This window comes from Microcaecilia unicolor, chromosome 1, assembly GCF_901765095.1.
Source record: "Microcaecilia unicolor chromosome 1, aMicUni1.1, whole genome shotgun sequence".
NCBI classification, from domain to species: Eukaryota; Metazoa; Chordata; class Amphibia; order Gymnophiona; family Siphonopidae; genus Microcaecilia; species Microcaecilia unicolor.
In genome coordinates this window covers 347,865,038-347,889,058 of record NC_044031.1, presented here as the reverse complement: position 1 = coordinate 347,889,058, position 24,021 = coordinate 347,865,038, and the positions used below count along the sequence as shown (strand labels likewise).

Sequence of the window (24,021 nt, the reverse complement as noted above, 5' to 3'; positions counted from 1 at the left end):
GGCTGCCCGTTATCGCCCTTACTATTTGCACTATATTTAGACCCTCTAATTAGGGATATTCAAGACTGCCCAGCAGTGCCTGGAGTGGACATACAACATCAGATGTTCAAAATGGCTGCATTTGCAGATGATTTGCTAATTATTTTAAAGAACCCAAGAGAAGCGCTGGGTAATGTATTAGAGATTTTTAGGGAGTTCGGAGACTACTCGGGATTCATGCTAAACCTTGACAAATCAGAGGCCTTAGCTATAAATACAGATGCCCATAGTTTATGGCCCATAGATTTCCCGTTAAAGCGGGCAACTAAATCTTTTAAATATTTAGGCATCCTATTACCGGTAAATACAAGAGATCTATATGATTTAAATGTTAGCAAACTCAAAGAGCAGACCATGCACCAGTTAAATTCTTGGCAGAACCTTACGATATCTTTGACAGGGAGGATATGTTTAACAAGGATGGTGATAATGCCGAGGTGGCTGTATGTTTTACAGGTTCTACCACTAAAACTCAAGCAGACTGACATAAAATACTTTTATAAAATTCTGAGAAAATTCTGTTGGGCTGGGAAAAGGGCCAAACTTCAATTGAAATTCCTGCTAGGAGGGTGGAGACAAGGGGGAATGGGGATTCCAAATATTAAATACTACAATATGGCTTGCTTGCTACGACAGGTTAGAGATTGGTTAATGAATACATCGGATCATACACCACTTGAGTATGAGACGGTGTACTTCGCCCCATATAATTATTTAGCGTTATTACACACTCAGAATAAAATACTCCCCCATAGACTTAAACATAGTGTCTTGCTCCAGCCTATCAGGGAAGCGTGGAGATATATAGGGAAACTCCTGGGGGGAGACCCCTCTAACACCGAGTTACTAACTATTAGGGGCAACCCGATGTTTGTACCGGGGATAGAGAATCAAACTTTTGTCACATGGGAAAGAAACGGCATAGTAACCATGCAGGATTTATTGGGGGCTGATGGGCATATCAAAGCAGTAACACAAATGCAAACTAATGCACAATGGAGGGATCACTTTGCGCATCGCCAACTCACGCACTATGTGCGCACACTAAATACAGACGAGATTAAGAAGCAATTAGGTGAGAAAATTAGAAAATTCTTCGAAGAAATAGTCGAAGAGGTGCCGTCAATCTCCAGCATACATCTGAAACTGTGGGGACTGATGCCTGGGAGAGAGTTTAGCCAACTTCATCAGAATTGGGAAACAGATATAGGCAGAGCATTGACAGGATGGAATATTGTAAAACAAATACAGGATATACCCAGAATAGTAGGAGGGGCTAACCTTAGGGAATGTGCGTTTCGCATATTGCATAGGGCTTATTTTACCCAGACACAATTATACAAATCAGGGGGCATCCATACCGCTACCTGCCTGAAATGTCAGAGGGCAGATAATACGCTATATCATGCGTTATGGGCGTGCCCTGTAATAAAAAAATACTGGAGACACATAGCTGTATTTCTGTCTACAACTGTCAATTGTGATATAGCATTGAACCCTCTATGTCTAGTGCTAGATAAACATGACACCTTTCCCAGGTTAAACAAAGACAAAATAGTGCTGTGCCACAAAGTATGTCTCATTGCCAAAAAATGCATAATGCAGCACTGGACCTCTGCACACCCTCCGACCTTCTGGCATTGGTGGAACCAGGTACACCAATTGCTTACTTGGGAAGCGAGAGAGGCAAAAGGGACATACAAGCGAAAAGAGCGCTTTCTAAAAATCTGGGGGTGTTATTTGGATGGGATGACTCACAGAGGGAGAAGTCGAATTCTTAACACTCTGTAATATTCTTGGGTATCAATTGTGATAACAGAAGACTCATTTATAGGTTAATAGGGGGGGAGGGGGATCTTATGATCAAGATGTGATATTGGTTATATTATATAGATGAGACTGAAGGATAACAAATGAAAACACATAAGACAATGGAGGTCGATACTATTATACTTTATTATGTAAATGATGTTACTCTTTTTCTTTTGTCAATAATATCACAATAATATATCAGCTTGTTGGAGGGGAGGAATGGGGAGGGAGGGGGGGGAAAGGGGAACACGGGGGGGAAATTATTACAAAAATATTGTTGATGGTATATTTAGTTGACTGCGATGTATATATACTCATTTTGGTGTTTGTATAATGGTCTGTTATTACGATAATACAATAAAAAAGTTGAAACATAAAGAGGCCACCCATCTTTCGACACAAATCGGGAGATGGGCGTCCTTCTCGCATGGGGCGCCCAAATCGGCATAATCGAAAGCCGATTTTGGGCGTCCTCAACTGCTTTCCGTCGCGGGGACAACCAAAGTTCCCAGGGGTGTGTCGGAAGCATAGCGTAGGCGGGACTGGGGCGTGGTTAAGAGATGGGCGTCCTCAGCCAATAATGGAAAAAAGAAGGGCGTCCCTGACGAGCATTTGGCCGACTTTACTAGGTCCATTTTTTCTTGTGACCAAGCCTCAAAAAGGTGCCCGACCTGAACAGATGACCACCGGAGGGAATCGGGAATGACCTCCCCTTACTCCCGCAGTGGTCACTAACCCCCTCCCACCATAAAAGACAAGTTCATAAATACTTTTTTGCCAGCCTCTATGCCAGCCTCAAATGCCATACTCAGGTCCATCACAGCAGTATACAGGTCCCTGGAGCAGTTGTAGTGGGTGCAGTGTACTTCATGCAGGTGGACTTGGGGGGGGGGGGGGGGTTCAGCACCCAAGGTAAGGGAACTATGCACCTGAGAGCAATTTGTGAAGTCCACTGCAGTGCCCCCTAGGGTGCCCGGTTGGTGTCCTGGCATGTGAGGGGGACCAGTGCACTACAAATGCTGGCTCCTCCCATGACCAAAGGGCTTGGATTTGGACGTTTTTGAGATAGACGTCTTTGGTTTCCATTATCGCCGAAAACCGAGGCCGCCCATCTCTAAGGTCAACCTAAATGTTGAGATTTGGCCGACGAAAATGATAGTGGGGATGGGACGACTTTCCTATGAAGAGAGGCTGAGAAGGCTAGGGCTTTTCAGCTTGGAGAAGAGACGGCTGAGGGGAGATATGATAGAAGTGTATAAAATAATGAGTGGAATGGATCGGGTGGATGTGAAGCGACTGTTCACGCTATCCAAAAATACTAGGACTAGAGGGCATGAGTTGAAGCTACAGTGTGGTAAATTTAAAACGAATCGGAGAAAATTTTTCTTCACCCAACGTGTAATTAGACTCTGGAATTCGTTGCCGGAGAACGTGGTACGGGCGGTTAGCTTGACGGAGTTTAAAAAGGGGTTAGATAGATTCCTAAAGGACAAGTCCATAGACCGCTATTAAATGGACTTGGAAAAATTCCGCATTTTTAGGTATAACTTGTCTGGAATGTTTTTACGTTTGGGGAGCGTGCCAGGTGCCCTTGACCTGGATTGGCCACTGTCGGTGACAGGATGCTGGGCTAGATGGACCTTTGGTCTTTCCCAGTATGGCACTACTTATGTACTTATGTACTTATGTATTATCTAAACGAAAGATGGACGTCCATCTTGTTTCGATAATACAGGTTTCCCCACCCCTTCGTGGCGCTGTCCTTAGAGATGGGCGTCCCCGTTCCATTATGCCGCTCCACGTGAGAGAAATAATATAGAAAATATAGGTATTTTCTGGATTTTACGGATGCATTTCCAGCAGGTAAATTGAGTTTATGCATCTGGCACCAAAAACATAGTGCTGAAGCATGGGAGTGTCTTTGTGACCCCTGAGGCAGGCGAGTTTGTCCGCCAAAACACGGCCCAGTGTTGAGTCTAGTGTTGGTGCATTAATAAAGACATCTTGATTTGTTTCTCGTGCGGGAGTCAATATGTCATCCCCTACTTCTTTGGACCTGTTTTGGATATTTGTGGGGGTTGTTTCTTCTCTTGTTTTGTGGCAGATTAAAACTACTAGCAAACTGTAATGTTGTACACTGTGTCCCAGTAGAGCCAGGTTAAGGTTTCGGGTAGGGCTGGTAGCACTTAGCTGTAACACAGAACCGATGGGCTTCAAGGGAGAGGGAAGATTTCAATTACAACAGTAACCCTGTTTGGATTCAGAACAATGCCAAAGGCTTCAGTTTCAGAAAATCCAGATGAAGTCAATTTTTACTTCTCCTTTGCAGCAATGTACATTTTTAGCACTTCTGAATCAAATTAACTTAGATGATTTGTTTTTTTCCTCTTTTTTTTTTAATAGCTGGTCTTCCTTGGACTCATTCTCATGCACCTTTATTTTCAACTTCATACCATGTTTGAGCGGGGTCTCCTGAGCTACTGGCAAGAACTATGGAACTGGATAGAGGTTGGTTTTTCTTTTTCCACATCTATAGCACAAGGCAGCACAAGGCTGAAGCTGATTACTGCATACCAATTTCTCCAAACATATTAAATAAGACCCCACCTATCATGCATGAATTTGCTACAAGAAATAACATGTTTATTTTTCTGTTACTAGGCGGCATTGCCTTTTATTGGACTAACAAAAAAGGTGTACTGCATGAGAATTTGGAAGAACCCAGAGCGGTAGCTAAACTTCATGTACCACAACATTGTTCTTGTTGGTCCAATGAAAATTATTACTTCTCCAAAACAGATTGATTCTACAGGATCAGAATAATTACTAAATTTCTATACTAGGGGTTCCCAAATCTGTCCTGGGGACCCCCCCCCCCCCCCCCCAGCCATTTGGGTTTTTGAGATAGAGCCAGTGGTGTGCTGGTAAATGTTTAACAACAGGCTCTCTCCCCGGTCCACCTCTGCGCCCCCCGTCCCCAAATTGCAGAGCTGGCTATAGCCGGGGAGAGAGCCTGAGGGGGGGGGGGGCAATGCATTACTCTAGGGAAAAAAATGTAATGATCCCAGGTTCCAATCTAATTCGTGTTTAATGTGCGATAAAATGCCATAAATAAGTAAATAAATATAAACTTTTAATGTTGATCACCTGATTCTCAAAGTGGACATATTCCAAACACTATAATGAAAATAAAATGATTTTTTTCTACCTTTGTTGTCTGGTGACTTTGTTTTTCTGATCATGCTAGCCCAGTATCTGATTCTGCTGCTATCTGTCCTCTTAACTCCGTTTCCAGGGCTTCCTTTCCGTTTATTTCTTTACTTTCCGCCCTTCTTCTTCATTTCTTGTCCTACATCCGTAAGTAAAAGCTGGGTCCTCCGCAGACTTGACTGTCCAGTGGATCCAGCTTCTGCCTATTTTCTTCATCCATGTGCAGTTTTTCTCCTCTCTTCCTTTTCCCTCATCTCCTTCCTCACTCTTCCCTCCCCTCCATCCATGTCCAGCATTTCTTCTCTCTCCCTTCCCTCTCCTCCACCCATGTCCAGCAACTCTCCTCTCCCCTGCCCCCCTCCAGCCATCCACACCCACCCAGCGATTCTCTCCCCTCCCCTGCCCCCCCTCCAGCCATCCACACCCACCCAGCGATTCTCCCCTGCCCCCCCCAGACATCCACACCCACTCAGCGATTCTCCCCTCTCCCCTGCCCCCCTCCAGCCATCCATACCCACCCAGCGATTCTCTTCTCTCCCCTGCCCCCCTCCAGCCATCCATACCCACCCAGTGATTCTCCTTTCTCCCCTGCCCCCCCTCCAGCCATCCATACCCACCTAGCGATTCTCTTTGCTCCCCTGCCCCCCCAGCCATCCATACCCACCCAGCGATTCTCTTCGCTCCCCTGCCCCCCCTCCAGCCATCCATACCCACCCAGCGATTCTCTTCGCTCCCCTACCCCCCTCCAGCCATCCATACCCACCCAGCGATTCTCTTCACTCACCTGCCCCCCCTCCAGCCATCCATACCTACCCAGCGATTCTCTTCGCTCCCCTGCCCCCCCTCCAGCCATCCATACCCACCCACCCAACAATTCTCGCTCCACTGCCTCCATCGCAGCAGCTGCAGTGAAAGCCCATCTCTAGCCTTCCCTTCATTTCCTGTCAGTGCCCCGCCCTCGCGGAAAGAGGAAATGACGTCAGAAGAAGACGGGACACTGACGGAAACGAAGGGAAGGCTAGAGCCGGGCTTTCACTGCAGCTGCTGCGATGGAGGTAAATCAACAATTTAAGCCCCCCAGAGCGGCGTGGGATGAGATAAGCCCTCCTGCCACGCTTACCTCACTTACCGCCGGGTTGCGCCACCCCTGGGAGACGGCTCGCCTGCCACAACAACCGGCTCGCAAGAACTTTAAAAATGTAACAACCGGGGAGGAAGTGACGTCATCACCTGAGATGGCTGCCTGAGCCACGAGCTCCGTCCAGCCCAACACAAATAGAAAGCCCACCGCAGCGACATCACATCCGCGTGGCTCCCAAGTACGAGGGGGAAATATATGAAGGTAGCGGTAAGCGATATTGGCATGACTTCCAAAGCATCGACAGTGGATTTGCAGTCTTTTAAGAGTCAACAACAGCAGAAGATCGGTGGTCAGGGGCTATATGAGATTCAGGAGCAGGGGGCTGGGCAGGCAAGAGGGCTGGAGAGTATGTTTTTAAGGACCAGATGAGTATGGTAAAATGTATGACCCTCAATGTAAAAGGGCTCAATTCCCCGGGGAAACGGCAACTCATGTTTAAAGAGATTCAGCGCCTTAAGGCGGATATAGCATTTATTCAAGAGACACATCTGACTCAGTCACATGAAAGGTTGTGTCAGTGTCGCAGAAATCAACAGATACACTTTGCGTCTAACTCACTAGAAAAGAAAAAAAAAGGGCGTTCTGATAGTGCTGTCCCACAGGTATCCCTGGCAAGTGCAACAAGTGGTACGTGACAAGGGGGGTCGATACTTGCTCTTAGTGGTCAAAGTAGATGGGGAGGTACTAACGATGCTAAATCTATACGCGCCCAATGACCACCAAGGGGCTTTCTATTTGGAGCTGTCGACGCTCCTCTCTAAACATGTCGAGGGTGCCTTATTAGTTGGAGGGGATTTTAACCTCAGGTTGCAACCATCATTAGATAATACCACCCAGGGGGTTCGTTACTCGCAGGCGGATAGATTTCAATTATGCAAATTTATGAGACAATGGGTGTTGTTGGACTTATGGAGACATAGAAATCCGCACTCTAGAAGTTACACTTACTATTCAGCAGTTCACAACTCACAATCTCGCATAGATATGTGGATGGGTTCCCCGACCTTGTTGAATAGCATAACAGACATCCAGATACACTCTAGGACGTGGTCAGACCATGCACCGGTTCTGCTTGACCTGTCGTTCCAGATAATGCGCCCGCCGTCACCACAGTGGCGGTTTGATGATGGGCTGTTGGCCGATCCTTTGATAGTCACTAAACTGGAAACGGATATTAAAGAATATATTGATATCAATGATAATGGAGAAGTGTCCTCAGGGGTGTTGTGGGAGGGTTGCAAGGCAGTGATGAGGGGCAAAACCATAGCCCTACAGGTGTATATCAGACGACAGGCTAGAGCTAAAACCTGCCAAATACATACAGAGTTGGTGACTCTTAATCAACAAGCTATGCAACGAGCTGACTCTAGGGACATCCAGCAACGCATACATGCGTTGCAGATGGAGCTTCGGGAGCTCCAAATGGCGGAGGTCGCAGAACAGCTACAAAGGGTTAGACAAACTTATTTTGAATTTGGGAATAAGGCCTCCAGACTATTAGCCCATAAGTTGAAAAAATGGGCAATGAGTACTCATATTCCTTCTATTATAGATAAAGCAGGTAATGGCACAACGGTAGAGAGCATACAGTCATCTTTTTTAGATTTTTATAAGACCCTGTATCAAGCTGAGGGGGACGTAGATCCACAAGAAACCCAAGCTTATCTCGAGCAGACAGCGCTTCCTAAACTATCAGACCTAGAAGCTGAAGCCCTATCAGCACCAATCTCTTCAGAGGAGGTGGCGTGGGCTATAGGACCTACTGGCAAGGCCCCCGGACTGGATGGGTTCACAAATAAGTTTTATCGATGCTATAGTAAATTGTTGGTGCCCCTACTGGTCCGAGCCTTTAATGAAATTGAACATCAGTCTGAATTACCCTACACGTGGAGGCTGGCAGAGGTGGTAGTATTACACAAACCTGGGAAAGATCCGCAACGGTGTGGCTCTTATCGTCCGATCTCGCTTTTGGGATCCGATTATAAGATATTTACTAAAATACTAGCGAAAAGATTGCAAAAATTGGTTTGACAATATCAGAAGGGCACTCCACTTGATCCGTGAAGCAGGTAGCACTCGGCAGCCCACATTATTTTTGTCTTTAGACGCCGAAAAGGCTTTTGATCGGGTCAGCTGGGCTTTTATGTTCTCAGTTTTGGAACATATGGGCTTTACAGGTCGCTTTGTCTCCTGGTTCCGATTAATATACACCCGACCAGTGGCTGTTTTGCGGATCAATGGGACTAGGTCGGAATCGATAACATTGGAACGAGGGACGCGCCAAGGGTGTGCGCTATCACCGTTGTTATTTGCACTGACTGTGGAACCCTTAGCTCAATATATAAGGAGGCACCCAGATACACATGGCCTTCAGGTGGGGCTAACCACACATAAGATAATGTTGTTTGCTGATGATGTCCTACTCACAGTGACCAATCCTTGTGAGTCCCTGCCACAGCTAGTGAGGGGACTAACTCAATATGGGCAGTTCTCGGGATTTCGGGTGAATATGGATAAGTCTGAGGTACTGGGTCTTGGGTTGTCAGGAACAGAGGAGGCCTTGATACGACAGCAGCTTCCAGTCAAATGGGTCACCCGATCCCTCAGATACCTAGGCATACATTTAACACCTAAATTGACTGATCTATATCAGGCTAACTTTCCCTCTAAGATTCGGGAACTTTTCTTGGAGCTGGACAGATGGGAGGGGCTCGAACTGTCTTGGTTAGGCAGGGTGGCTGCGGTCAAAATGATGATACTGCCTAAGCTCTTATATTTATTCATGGCACTGCCATTGCCAATGCCTGCAAGATTCTTTCGCCAGCTTAACAGAAAAGTTTTTGCTTACATATGGCAGCACAAGCCGCCTAGGGTACGAGCGGCTATTATGTATCAATCTAAGAAGCGAGGGTGTATGGGTGTCCTGAATTTCACTCTATACCATCAAGCGAACCAGTTACAAGTGCTGCCGGGGTGGAGAGCGGATAGTGCAAAGACATGGCACCAGATAGAGCAATATTGGATGGGGGTAACGAACTTACATTCTTTGCTATGGTTGCCCAAAAATCAACTTCAGTCATTTATAAGGCGGGCCCCTCTGGCAGTGCAGTATCCTTTGCAGACATGGGTTGCTCTACGACAGAAGTTCCTTCCCAATAGAACATATTTTCACCAGATGGAAATAAAAGCAGCTCCGGGATGCCCATTGGGGAGAGACAACCCAGTATATAAGTTATGGGAGAAGACAGGCCTTAGCACATTAGACCAACTTTGGGAGGAAGGGCAAATGGTACCATTTGATGAGCGTCAGGAGGAATATGGCCTTCCATTGCATCACCTATTTCACTATAACCGCATTCGAGATTTTGTCTATAGAAGAGCTAGGACAGACTTAAACCTAGAAGAGTTGGCCCTAGAACGGGCGATGAGGGCGGGCAGCCACAGAGGGTGTATATCGCGCTTGTATGAGGCACTGCTCATTGATAAGGGGCCTATATTACACTATATACAGCTCTGGGAAAGAGACCTAAAAGTTACGTTAGAATACACACAGTGGGAAAAAGCACTAGAACACATGCTACGGGTCTCGCTATCCAGTTCTATGATTGAAAACTGTTACAAAGTATTATATCAATGGTATTATACGCCTAAGAGATTGGTTAAAATGTACGGGTGGGGATCAGATCACTGTGGAGGGGATGCGCAGAAACAGGGGATATGCTTCACATTTGGTGGACATGCCCAAAGATTCAAATATATTGCTTAGAACTATTAGATTTATTTGCTCGGATGATGGGGATGCGCTATCCTGCAAAACCGGAGGTATGTTTGCTTCATATACGACCGCCGGGGGTTCGCCTGCTGGAACATCGGCTTATGTCAGTTGGACTGGTAGCTGGCAAAATTGTACTGGCATCAGCATGGAAGAGTCCAATAGCACCCCCAGTGATAAAAGTTATTCATAAAATGGATTATCTATACCAAATATCCAAAATGACAGCCATCCGCTCTGGACACATAGCAAAGTTTACTACCCAGTGGGACAGCTACAGAGCATGGAGATCTCAGGATGGGATAGATCTTGATGCCCCAAGGTTGATTGTACCTCGTTTGTGATGGGCATTTTCAAAGACCTTTAAACACCGACATCTTCTTATCTTTGAGACTGATATTTTTGTTTTTTGAAGGAGGGAAGGGTGGGGGGAGGGCTAGGGAATTAAGTTGTTTCTTAAAAACTTGCAATAAGTGTATAAATGATATTACTGATCTGTAAGTGGTTAAAACTTCAATAAACATATATATTTTTTTAATTTAACAACTGGCTCTTGCGATAGAGCTACATGCAGTGCTTCTATTGCATACAAGTTTATCTCATAATAAATCCTGTTCTCCGGGGACAAGCAGGCTGCTTGTTCTCACATGTGGGTCGACGTTCACGTTGGCTCGAGAATCGGCAATTTTGCAAGCAAAATATAAAAAAACTTTGCCAGAGTCTTCTGGCGCACGTGCACTGCGCATGCGCGGCCGTCTTCCCGCCCATCACGTGAGTGTTCCTGCTCAGTTATTTTTTCTCCACGGTGAGGAGCGGCCGAGTTTTTCCCCGCTCCTTGCAGGCCTGGGAAAGATTTTTCTGACAGAGGGACATAATCGAACGTCGCCAGCGATCTATTTTGGCAGCAGCGCAACAGCTGGCCGGAACCGTATTATCGAAAAAGATGGCCGGCCATCTTTTTTTTTCGATAATACGGTTTAGCCCGGCCAAATGCCAGAGTTCGCCGGGTTTGAGATCGCCGGTTTAGTTTTTCAGCGATAATGGAAAAAAATGCCGGCCATCTCAAACCCGGCGAAATCCAAGGCATTTGGTCATGGGAGGAGCCAGCATTTGTAGTGCACTGGTCCCCCTGACATGCCAGGACACCAACTGGGTACCCTAGGGGGCACTTCTAAAAATGATTAAAAAATACACAAATAGCTCCCAGGTGCATAGCTCCCTTACCTTGGGTGCTGAGCCCCCCAAATCCCCCCCAAACCTACTCCCCACAACTCTACACCATTACCATAGTCCTTATGGGTGAAAGGGGGCACCTACATGCAGGAAATGGCCGGCGATCACTTTCGAAAATAAGCCTGATAGTCTTTTTATCTTTTTTCTTCTTTTTTGTTAGTACAATTTACAATTTTAAAAAAAACTCCCGTAGTTTTCTTTATTTCTTTTTGCCCCTTTTTAAGTTTCTTTGTTTTTCGACGCGGCCGGTTTGTTGCCTTCTTTTCGTGCACTTTTTTCTTTTAACAGGCACAATTGTGTCTTTTGATTTCGCCAAAGCCGTCTTTTCTTCCATGTCATTGAAGACACCTAGCGGCTTCAAACGTTGTACTCGGTGCAACCGGACTATCTCAGGTACTGATACCCACGCTTGGTGTATCCAGTGCCGTGGGCCCGACTATAGCCCAGCCACTTTTTGGGGCTTAGTTCTGTTCTTCAACATCGACATCGGTACCGAGGTCGGCAGCGTCGACATCAAGGGACGCATCGACATCGGGAGCTAAGGTAATGGCTGCTGAACGACCAACTCGTGCTGGGAGCAAGTCTCCATCTCCTTCGTCGGACCCGGCCCCGAGGAGACGTGAGGATTCCACGTCTTCCTCATTGGTACCGAGGAGTCTCAATGACAGGCGTCGAGCGAAGGCAAAGAAGCACCGTCATCGTTCTCCTTCGACACACGGTGTCGACAGACTCAGCACCCAAGAAGCGTCGGCGCCGAGGGGATCACTCTCCCTCTATTCAGGAGGTGCCAATGCGTCAGTCTAGCAGCCCGATACCTACTCCTGAGCCTCGACAGATTCTGCCACTGGCTCCTATACCGACCCCGCAGCCTTGTCCAACGGTGGCTCTCGATGAGCGCATCAGGGCCCTGCTTCCAGAGCTTCTGGAACAGTTACTGCACCAGTCTGCTTCGGTCTCGGGGGGTGCTTGTGCCTTCCATACCGTCTGCTACAGCGGTATCTGGCCCTTCGCCCTTCAACGTCGGTGGAGGAAGCTTCACCGGAGTCCAGGCGGGCGTCGACTTCTCGGCACTGCCATCGAGGACGTCATTCCTCAGCGTTGAGGCAGGTTCAGTTTCAGACTGCTCTAAAAAATGTCTTGTCCGATACTGAAGATGAGCGTTCATGGGAGGAAGAGGAGGATCCCAGGTACTTTTCATCGGATGAGTCCTATGGGATTCCTTCTGAACCATCCCCTCCACCAGAAAGGAGACTGTCTCCACCGGCGAGTCTATCCTTTACCTCCTTTGTCCGGAAAATGGCTGCGGCTGTTCCCTTCCCTATGGAGGTTGAGGATGAGCTCAGGGCTGAGATGCTTGAGGTCCTGGATTATACTTCTCCACCTAGAGAGGCTGCAACAGCTCCTTTGCATAATGTACTGAAGGAAGTCCTTATGCGAAACTGGTCGTTCCCTCTAACCCCGTGATCCCATAAGCGAACTGAATCCCAATATCGGATCAATGGGGAACCTGGATTGATGAAGTCTCAGCTACCTCACAATTGCATAGTGGTGGACTCCACTCTCAGAAGAGCCAAGAGTACTAGGGACTATGCCTCGGCGCCCCCAGGCAGAGAATCTAGGACCTTGGACTCTTTTGAGAGGAAGGCGTATCAGGCCGCTATGCTCACTGCCAAAATCCAGACATACCAGCTCTTCATGAGCATCCACTTGCGGAACTCGGTGAGGCAACTGTCTAGCTTGGTTGATGCGCTCCCTCCGGAGCAGGCTGAGCCTTTTTGCCAGGTGGTCAGGCAGCAGAAAGCGTGTCAAAAATTCCTGGCCATGGGTACGTTCGACACTTATGATGTAACATCCAGAATCGCTGCCCTGGGTATAGTGATGCGCAGACTATCATAGCTGCATGTCTCTGACCTGGATAATTCGATCCAGCAGCAGATGGCGGATGTTCCTTGCTGGAGGGATAATCTTTTTGGTGAGAAAGTAGAGGATCTGGTTGACCAGCTCAAAAAGCACAATGATGCTATGGATTCTCTCTCCCACAGGGCATCTTCTGCTACTACCTCCTCTTCTAGGAGGTTTTTTGGAGCGAAGAGGAGTGCTCCCTATTCCTATGCTAGGCGTAGGTACACTCCTGCTTCTCGGCAGCCAGTCCAGGCTCAGCCCCAGCATGCTCGTTCTCGTCAACAGCCTCTGCGGCTCCCCAGCAAAAGCAAGGAACAGGCTTTCGACTGGCTCCAGTTCAGCATAGCCTCAATAACGGACGACTTGCTGGTTGGGGGAAGGTTAATGTTTTTTCACCAATCTTATAACCTCCGACCGGTGAGTTCTTCAAATTGTCCGGTTAGGATACACCCTCAATCTGGAATCCAAGTCTCCAAATTGCCCACCGGGAGCTCAGTCCTACAGCTCCCAGCACAAGCAGGATCTTGCAGAGGAACTCTCCACCCTTCTACAGGCCCAAGCGGTCAAACCCATTCCATCATGGGAAGAAGGGCTGGGATTCTATTCCAGGTACTTCCTTGTGCAAAAGAAAATGGGGGATGCGTCCCATCCTAGACCTAAGGAGCCTGAACAAATTTCTAATCCGAGAAAAGTTCAGGATGGTTTCCCTGGGCACCCTTCTTCCCATGATTCAAGAGAATGATTGGCTATGCTCTCTGGACTTAAAGGATGCTTACACACATATCTCAATCCTTCCAGCTCACAGGAAGTATCTTTGATTTTGGTTAGGAACACAGCACTTTTCAGTACTGTGTACTACATTTTGGCCTGGCGTCTGCGCCCAGAGTGTTTACCAAATGCCTAGCTGTAGTCGCAGCGTTGCTACGCAGACTGGGAGTGCATGTGTTTCCTTATCTCGACGATTGGCTGGTGAAGAGTACCTCGAAGGAGGGTGCTCTGGAGTCTATACAAATGACTAGTCAGGTGCTAGAGCTACTGTTCGTCATAAATTATCCCAAGTCCCATCTCACCCCAGTCCAAAAATTGGAATTCATTGTAGCCCTGTTGAACACTCAGACAGCTTGAGCTTATCTCCCCGAGGCAAGGGCAGACAACCTTTTGTCCCTGGTGTCCATGGTTCGAGCATTCCAGCAGGTCACGGCTCGGCAGATGTTAAGACTTCTGGGGCACATGGCCTCTACAGTTCATGTAACTCCTATGGCATGTCTACATATGAGATCAACTTAATGGACCCTAGCTTCCCAGTGGTTTCAAGCTGCATGGGATCTAGAAGATGTAGCCCAACTGTCCACCAGCTTTCGGAATTCTCTTCAGTGGTGGACGATTCGATCCAACTTGATCATGGGGTGACCATTCCAAGTTTCTCAGCCACAGAAAGTGCTGACGACGGATGCATCTCTCTTGGGGTGGGGAGCTCATGTAGATGGGCTCCAGACTCAGGGAGCCTGGTCCTTTCAGGAAAAAGGTCTACAGATCAACCTCCTGGAATTAAGAGTGATCTGGAATGCTCTAAAGGCTTTCAGAGATCGGCTGTCCAACCAAGTCATCTTAATTCAGACAAACAGACAGGTTGCCATGTACTACACCAACAAGCAGGGGGGCACCGGATCTCGCCCTCTGTGTTAGGAAGCCGTCCAGATGTGGCTTTGGACACGCCGTCAAGGCATGTTTCTCCAAGCCACTTATCTGGCAGGTGTAAACAACAAATCACAAAAAATCAGGAAGAACAAATCCACAAACCAAGTTAAACCTTAAACTCACTATATTAAACTTGGGTTCAAAATAATTTATCTTTTTTTTATTTTTATGTATGCACTTTAAAAAAAATACTATAAAGTGTTTTAAATTATTTTAAATGTGCTCAGACCATACCGTTTACACCCATTATATCCCCAAGAGGAATATGTGGTGGTGTCACAATGGAACCATCATTGCACATATGATGTTCCACCTCCTAATATTTGTGTATGTACATACAGCTGAGCCCAAGTAGATCTTAATCACCGGTGTATGCGTATATCTATAATACATATGTATAGGTCATAAACTACTCACATTAAATACTGTTAGACTTGAGCTCAAACCCCCGCCCATAAATTATGGTGCATTCCATATTACCATCTAATACATGGATAATAAAACATACCATTCAACATTTGTTTGAACCTAAAGGAGGTAAATGTTAATTCATGACACCCTGATCTCACTTCCCCCACATATCTTACATAAACCAACCCACAATGCGATATACACCCGTATTCACATAATTATTTCACTTCCCTTGGGGTATATTGTGCTCGTGCTTGTGCTTCATTAAAATCACATATCATTCATCCATTCCAATCTTGCCATCAAAATAACTGCTCCCTTTAACTCTGGCTGAGTTTCAAAAGTCTTCATCAGAAAGGAAAAAATACTAATCTTTTAAACCAATTTACAGGCATCATAAATCCCCCGGGTAGGATCGCCTCCGTGGAGTGAGGAAGGGTTCCAGAGGCGATCTCAAGCTATTCTTGATCCACTTCAGTCTGGCTTTCACCCCTTCATTCAACTGAAACAGCACTTGCTAAAGTCTCCAATGATCTGTTCCTGGCCAGATCCAAAGGTCTCTGTTCTAGCCTCATCCTTCTCGATCTATCTGCTGCTTTTGACACTGTTGATCATAACCTACTCCTTGATACGCTGCCCTCACTTGGATTTCAGGGCTCTGTTCTTTCCTGGTATTCTTCTTATCTCTCCAAGCGTACCTTTAGTGTATACTCTAGTGGATCTTCCTCTACTTCTATCCCACTGTCAGTTGGTGTACCTCAGGGATCTGTCCTGGGACCTCTTCTTTTCTCCATCTATACTTCTTCCTTTAGTATTCCGATCTCATCCCATGGTTTTCAGTATCATCTTTACGCTGATGACTCCCTCTCCACACCAGAAATCTCAGCCGAAATCCAGGCCAAAGTATCAGCCTGCCTGTCTGACATTGCTGCCTGGATGTCTCAGCGCCATCTGAAAATAAACATGACCAAGACTGAGCTTCTTATCTTTCCCCCTAAACCAACCTCTCCATTCTCCCATTCTCTATTTCTGTGGATAACACTCTCATCCTTCCTGTCTCATCAGCTCATAACCTTGGGGTCATCTTCGACTCCTCCCTCTCCTTCTCTGCACATATTCAGCAGACTGCTAAATCCTGTCATTTCTTTCTCTATAATATCACCAAAATTCGCCCTTTCCTTTCTGAGCACACTACCAGAAACCTCATCCACACTCTTATCACCTCTTACTTGCAACTTGCTTCTCACAGGTCTCCCACTTAGCCATCTCTCTCCTCTTCAATCTGTTCAAAATTCTGCTGCACGAATAATATTCCGCCAGTGTCGTTATGGTCATATTAGCCCTCTCCTCAAGTCACTTCACTGGCTTCCTATCCATTTCCGTATACAGTTCAAACTCCTCTTATTGGCCTATAAGTGCATTCACTCTGCAGCTCCTCAGTACCTCTCCACTCTCATCTCTCCCTACACTCCTCCCCGGGAACTCCGTTCACTGGGTAAATCTCTCTTATCTGCACCCTTCTCCTCCACCACTAACTCCAGACTCTGTTCCTTTTATCTTGCTGCACCATATGCCTGGAATAAACTTCCTGAGCCGGTACATCAAGCTCCATCTCTGGCCGTCTTCAAATCTAAGCTAAAAGCCCACCTTTTTGATGCTGCTTTTAACTCCTAACCCTTATTCACTTGTTCAGAACCCTTATTTTATCATTGTCATTTTAATGTTCCCTTATCTCTTGTTTGTCCTGTTTGTCTGTCCAAATTAGATTGTAAGCTCTGTCGAGCAGGGACTGTCTCTTCATGTTCAAGTGTACAGCGCTGCGTACGTCTAGTAGCGCTTTAGAAATGATAAGTAGTAGTAGTAGCAGCAGCCCTCCGATGGATTCATGAGCTTCATACAGGTCAATTTAAATTTGCGCCCGAGGGCATGTGGGAGAATGTTGATGCCTCTGTCTTGGTGTTCAATGCATTTCATTGCAGGAATAAAAAGGTGCATTTGACACCTTTTATGCAGCCCTTGAGAGCTGCGTGGGATTTGTGGAGAACTAGGGTGGGGGGTGCAAAGGGACCCTCTCCTTTTTTGGAACTCTTGCGGAACCCAGATTTTGCAGCTAGTCAGGAAGGGTCTCTTTTTAGGACATGGGTTAAAAGGGGGTGCAGATATGTTGGACAAATGGTGGCCCTGGGGAGCGGACACTGCCCTTCTTTTTCTCAATGTCAATCAGTTTGGAACATACCGCAAAAATACTTTTACTCTTTCCTACAGCTCCGACACTATTTTGCATCTTTGAGAAGGCCAGATGGCACCTTTGCAACTTTTACTACATTGGATACTATTTTCATGCAAATGCCCACTAACTAGAACTCACTATCCATGTGGTATAGAATTGGGAAGGAAATAGATTTTCCCCTTTTTTTACGCAGCTAGCAATGGAGTAGAGTGCACGGTAGGGGCTGGAGATTTCTGTCAAGGAGCAATCACGTTGTTTTAGTCTAGCCTTCTGGGTCACTCCTAATGTAGGCCTCCATGAGATACAATTTAAAATTTTGCATAATGCCTATATCACTCGAAGTAAGGGCAGGGCCATGGGTCTGTGGAAGTCTGACGTGCGACAGGTGTGGGTTGAGCCGGGGCTCCCTGGTTCATTTTTTTTTTTTAGAATGTTTGCTGCTGAAGGAAATTTGGCCCAAGGTCATTACTGTATTGGAAGACATTTTGGCCGATTCTTATGAATGGTCCTGTGGGGTTCTGCTAATGGGCACCGATGCTGACTTGATTAATCAGGGTTTAAATAGCCATTCCTGCAAATTTGTCTTGTTAGCATTAATAATAGCCAAGAAAATAATCTTACAACACTGGGCTAGTCAGCTTGCCCCTCCTTTGGAGCAGTGGTATACTAATATGAGGCAGATGGCCAACTGGGAGGGGTGGAGGACATCTGTGTTGCCCTACTGGGCCTCTCGGGAATATGGTGGTTTGTGAAAGCGCTGTTTAGAACGGATACCTGCTACATCTCCTACTAGTGTGTCTATTGCTATGTATACTTTTTCTCCCTGTATTGACAGTTATGTGTTGTATCCCTGTTTGTTTGTGGGGTTTTTTTGCACTACTTGTCAATAAAAAGATTTTCAAAAAAAAGAAAAAAGAAAGAAATAGATCATATTAACACTGCAGAATTTGGGAGGCCCGGATTTTCTTATTCCATTCACTTGATTAAATTACATCCTTAACTAATGAATTCTTCTGCCCATATTCTTTGTATCAGGCATGATGAAAAAAGTTAAGCTGTTTGGTAAATGCTATAACCCTTCTTTAGGTGTTCAGGGATGGATCCATTGCCAGTGAAAAAGCTTTGACTGGTCTTGTGGGCAGGTCCAGGGCAGTAGGAGCTGACAGTTATGCAGGTGCTGGCAATATTCAGTGCAGGTATCCACATAGCTAAATGGGCAGATAGGACCACATAAAAAGCAGTCTGCAATATGCCCGCCTAGTTATGTTGGTGCTGGCACTCACATAACTTCCAGGTACTAGCCTGAATCTTTCTGGTGACCTTTCCCTCTCTCCCACCCTCCAGAATGTCAAAAGGCCTTCCTCCCTCCCTCTCCCAGAACATCACCAAGCCCACTTCTGATCTCCTTCTTTCCCACCTGAAATATCCCAAACACCCCTCCCCCTGAACGCCCTCCCCTCACTCCCTCCCAGAAAATCACCAACTCCCTTTCCCAGAGCCCCCTAGGACTACCTGCATGGTTCCTGGTAATCTAGCGGAGGAATGGGCAGGAGCGATACCAATTTGATCCTGCATGTTGCAGCTTCACTTTCAAAATAGCTGCTGCCACAACTAGTGGCAGTCTTCTGGCACTTCATAGTGATGGCAGCCATTTTGAAGTCAGAGCCATGATGGGCAGGAGTGAGTATTAGACCTCCAGAATTGGGCAGACAAGTCTGAAGGGCTGCAAATGGGGAGAAGGGTTGGTGATATTCCAGGAAGGGTCTCTAGGGGATGGAAGGAGGATGTTCCAGGAAGGAAGGGGGAATTGGAAAGGGGAAGTAGGTGATGTTTCTGGAGGGAGAGATCGAAAGAAAGGCCTGCTGACATTCTAGGGGTGGAGGGAGGACAGAGGGGATAGGGAACTGATCAGATTCCATGTGGTTCTAGCTGATATTCAGCCAGAATCTGCATGCTGACCCTTGGATGAATATCAGCTGGGACTTTGATATTCTGTACTGGGGCCCAGGCATGACCTGGCATTGAATATCCAGAGCTAATTTGCCCATGGGGTCAGGATTTTAAAAAGCGATGACTGCCGTGGGCTGAATATTGACACATGGAGCATGTGCCAATTACTGTATATAGACTCTACTAAAATCTTTTGAGATTGATGGACTATTTGTGTGATCATGCATAGTGTTATATTCGTACTATATCTTCTGAGCCTTAATGTGTTTTAGTTGCTAGTGAACTTTCTCTTTTTACAGGTAACCATAATTGGGCTCAGTTTGTCTTACTACGCATGCTACATTTATCATTGTGCTCTGACAGTGGACATTATTGATCATCTGCAAAAGGGATTTTTCAGAGTATTCATAGACCTTACTTTCATTTCAGCTTGGGATCAGGTAAGCTATAGAGGATCATTTGGATGTTGAAGCAAAAAAGTGGGTTGTCATCATATTTATAATACAGATTCTTCTGCTACAGGCCGTTCCTCACTCCTGATACCTTCTTATGACCTCCCCTAGTTTTTATTGCCAGTCTGGTGAGCCATAGATAAGGCTGTGGGTTGCAGGATGCTCACAGTCTTTGTGATAACCTTCCCCTCCTCTCAAGATGGCTGTTGGCACTAATGTTGGCCCAGAATTGGGAAGAGGATGCATGAAAATTTAAAGCAACCCCTGGGCAGTAAGGATTGTTGCCCAAGCTGTACATACACGAGGCTAATACACAAATAGCTTCAGGAAGGGCTCCAAAATGGTTGACTGAATGAGAAACTGATTGAATGTCCTTGAATTGTCCTCCTTTGCTGGGTTTCACAGGGCGCACACGTTTAACTCAATTAAAGGGAAGCATTCCTGGTAGTTTAGGGCAGGAAAATAAGAAAACAGCACATAAAAATTCAATTTTGAAATATACCTGTAATATTTTGCTCCTTCTGGCCTTCCACACAGAAGAATTACAATTTACACAGGCCAGGAAAGTGCACAGGACAAAAAATGTTCAGTTTGTTTTCGATTCATTTGGACTTTTCATGTGGTAATTTACTTAGGAGTACTTTTACCAAACTGCAGTAAAAAGTGGCCTTACATATGTTTTTCCTGTTCGCTAAGGCTGTTCCTTCTGCAGCTGGAAAAATGACATACATAACATGGCCATTACCAAAAATTGGCATGTGACCCCTTACTGCCACCTATTTTGTATGTGGTAAGGGTTCACATGCTAATCCTGCACTAATCAGCACATTGTAATGTGGCTGCGCTGAGTCACACTGTCACGCCCACTGCCACACCCCCAGACATGCCCCCTCTGTGAAAAATAAACATTTTTGAGCATGTGGTTTGCATGTGCACATTGGGCTTTTACCACAGGATGCCTCAGCATGTCCCAAGTTAAGATCTTTTATGCTGTGGTAAGTGCACGCTAGTGCGTTCTGCAGCTTAGTAAAAGGAGTGAGTGTTAATTTATAGGTTAATGTGTGTTAAATTAATCAGGCATGTACTAAAGTTTTTAAATGCACTAAGGAGCTGAATTCTTGTTGGCAAATGCAACTTAATATTAGCCTGCTTACTGTGCAGTTGCAAATTTTCATAGGGAAACAACGCAGGGAGCATTTCTTTGAAAATTAACTGTAATTGAAGCATGGTCAAAGGACATGGCAAACTTGGACTAATCAACATAGAAAAGGAGATAAAGTCCTCATGGGTGTGAAGCAAACAACAAACAAATAAGTGAAGAAATAGTGTGCCCTCTTTTTACATAGTGCTCTTATCCCAAAGAGTGTCAAAACTCGAAATGCTATGTTTTTTTCTGCTCTTTTTCTTTCAGTAGCGAAATGTAACAACACAGGATATCCTATGCCACTGCAGGCGACAGCCCATCCCTGAAATAGTGTGCACTCTTCCCGATAGTGAAACCACTACATATGCACAAACTTGTGTGTGTATGCGTGCGCTATTGGGAAAAGTGTGTGCACTAATTCTGAAATTCGTTTTAGTGGTATGGGTCTCCGGGGACTTCCTTTAGGTGGGCTATGGGAGTCTGACCCATGGAAATGTTGATTTAAGGCTGTTTATTGGGAAAATGCATTACATAGGGGCTGCACATCTCTGAGCGCATGTTTTGAAATTCCGTCGATTATATCGGATAGAGGGGGGGTCAGATGATGCTAGCCAGATCCCTGTTTCCATAACAACAGCTTGTGCAAGGAAAAAAAGTTCAGTTGGAGACAGGCAGTAGTAAGGGAAAGGTGTGTCTGAAGGTGCTGGCAGGTTAGCAAGAATAAATAGGCCTAAGAAGTGTTTGAGTGGCCAGCTAAAAAATTGGTGTTGATTTAAAGGGAAGGCCAATAATTTAGAACAGTTTGGCTGAGAAATTAAACCTTTTTATGTTTCAATCATTTTTATTCGAAACTTAAGGAAGAAAAGTTAGCATCATCATGTATGAACGTCTGATATTTTCCCCCCATGTGGCTAAACTAACACATAGTACTTCTACCCCAACAAATAGGACTTAACCTTCCATCCCATTCCCTTCCCCTCCCACCCCCCCTTGTTTCCCTTGCTATGGCATCAAATGAACATAATAACGCAGGGTACAGGGCAATATCTAGAAGTTTAACAGTCTACTCCTGGCAGTTGGAGTCAGAGTATTCCAAAAGGGAGTCCAAGTGAGTTGGAAACGCACTCCAGTCTTCGTTTTAAAGTCTGTAATTCTCATCCTCTCTACCCGCAGTAACGTTATCATACGCACACGCCACTGCGATACTGTAGGGTAGTTGTATGTAAGCCATTCTGAGAGTATTGCTTATTTAGCCACTATAATAGCTTTGCGTACAAAAGTGGTAAATCCTGATGGGACAGGGTGTATGAGAACAGGATGGCTCAGGAGCAGCGCCGAGTCATACTTCCAGCCTGCCTTCCACATCTCAGAAACATATTGTACTAGCTCCTTCCAAAATCGGACTATGCCCTTGCAGGACCAAAACATGTGCCCGAGGGTGGCCCCCGGATCTCTGCATTTGAGGCACTCTCCCCAAGGCGAGAGTCCCATGTGAAAGGCTCTTCTGGGAGAAATGTAGAGTCAAAGAGCAACATGGCCAACCTTACCGGAGCCCAGGAGGTCTAAGAGGAGTTTCGTTACGAGGCCTGGCGATTACCGGCCAGGGATTGGCGACCACCAAGCGGGACAGCTGACCTCGTGGCCTCCAGGCAGCCAAGCCGACCCCGCAACCACGAACCGCCGGACAAAAGAAACTGAGCTAGCGGTTTGCCGAACCGCGACCTCCTCTCCGACAGGTGGGTCTTCTGAACCCATCGCTATCCTCGGGGTCTGGTAGCGTCCCAGGTGGGCCGTCGCTGAGACAGCTTCCCCTCCGGCTGGGATCGCAGCTCTGATGGGTAGCTTCAAGATGGCCGCCAGGTAGAAAGCTCCGCAACGAGCTCCGTGAGTTCCTAGGAATAGGACTCACCCGCACCGTCTTGCCGATCCGAGAGAAGACAGGAGGAAGGAGGAAGAACATCGTGGAGCCATCGGAGGATCGGAGGTGGCGATCTGCGTCGTTGGTCTCCGGTGCGGCTGGACGGTCCGGGTCGACTGCGGCCTGCCTGCCGCGTGGCTGCAGCCTGCCCCCACTATCACCCGGCTGCTCAGGGCTCCCGCGGTCTCTCTGCCTCGGCCCGTGCAGTCCGGGGGAGCCCGGAGTGCTCGGGCTCCCTGCGCAGGGGGGTCGTGCGGGCCATAGTCGACCGTGGCCCTGTGCACTGCCACCGCACTCCCTGGCCGGAACGGCCTGGGCGCTTATTGCAGTGCAGACCACGGGACCGAGTCGCCTAAAAGACCGACCATCTGGAAAGGAGGTCGCAGCGCCGACCACCAGCCCCGGCCCATTCCAGCCCGCCGACCCAGCGTCTGCAGTGGCCATCTGCATGCCTGCTCTGTTCCTTCCGCTCCATCTGCCTGCTCCAGCTCGCTCCACTTTGCTGACCCAGCTTTTCCCTGCCTGGTCTGATCCATCTGCTGAATCCGGACCATCTGCTCAGCTTGCTCCAGGACACCTGACCCAGTTTCTAGCTACTGTTCCATCCACTCCGCACGATCCAGCTTCTTCCTGCTTGTTCCAGTCCGCCTGCTCCAGCGTCCTGCTCGTTCCAGTCCATCTCCACCACCCTGTTCCAGTCCGTCGGATCCAGCTTCTTCCTGCTTGCTCCAGCTTGGTCCAGCCCGCCTGATCCAGCTCATCCAGCTTGTTCCACTCCATCTGATCCAGCTTCTCCCTGCTCATTCGTCCATCTGCACCACCCGGTTCCAGTCCGTCGGATCCAGCTTCTTCCTGCTTGTTCCAGCCACCTGCTCCAGCTGTTCCAGCCCGCCTAATCCAGCTTCCCCCTGCTCGTTCCAGCTTCTCCAGCCGTTCCAGCCCGCCTAATCCAGCTTGCTCCAGCTCGCCTGATCCAGCTCCCCCTGCTCGTCCCAGTCCATCTGCTCCAGCCTCCGTCGGATCCAGCTCTTCATACTCGTCCCAGTCCATCTGCTCCAGCCTCCGTCGGTTCCAGCTCTTCCTGCTTGTTCCAGCCACCTTCTCCTGCT

General features: G+C 47.0%; 1 protein-coding gene across 1 annotated transcript in view; it reads left to right on the top strand.

Annotated features, from left to right (window-relative positions):
• Positions 1 to 24,021, top strand: part of LOC115474075 (polycystic kidney disease protein 1-like 1) — an 889,490-nt gene that overhangs the window by 736,972 nt on the left and 128,497 nt on the right. Inside the window, exons 27-28 of the mRNA XM_030209391.1 lie at positions 4,255 to 4,359; positions 19,698 to 19,838. Of these exons, the coding sequence (XP_030065251.1) occupies positions 4,255 to 4,359; positions 19,698 to 19,838 (246 nt within the window). The remainder of the gene's footprint in view (positions 1 to 4,254; positions 4,360 to 19,697; positions 19,839 to 24,021) is intronic.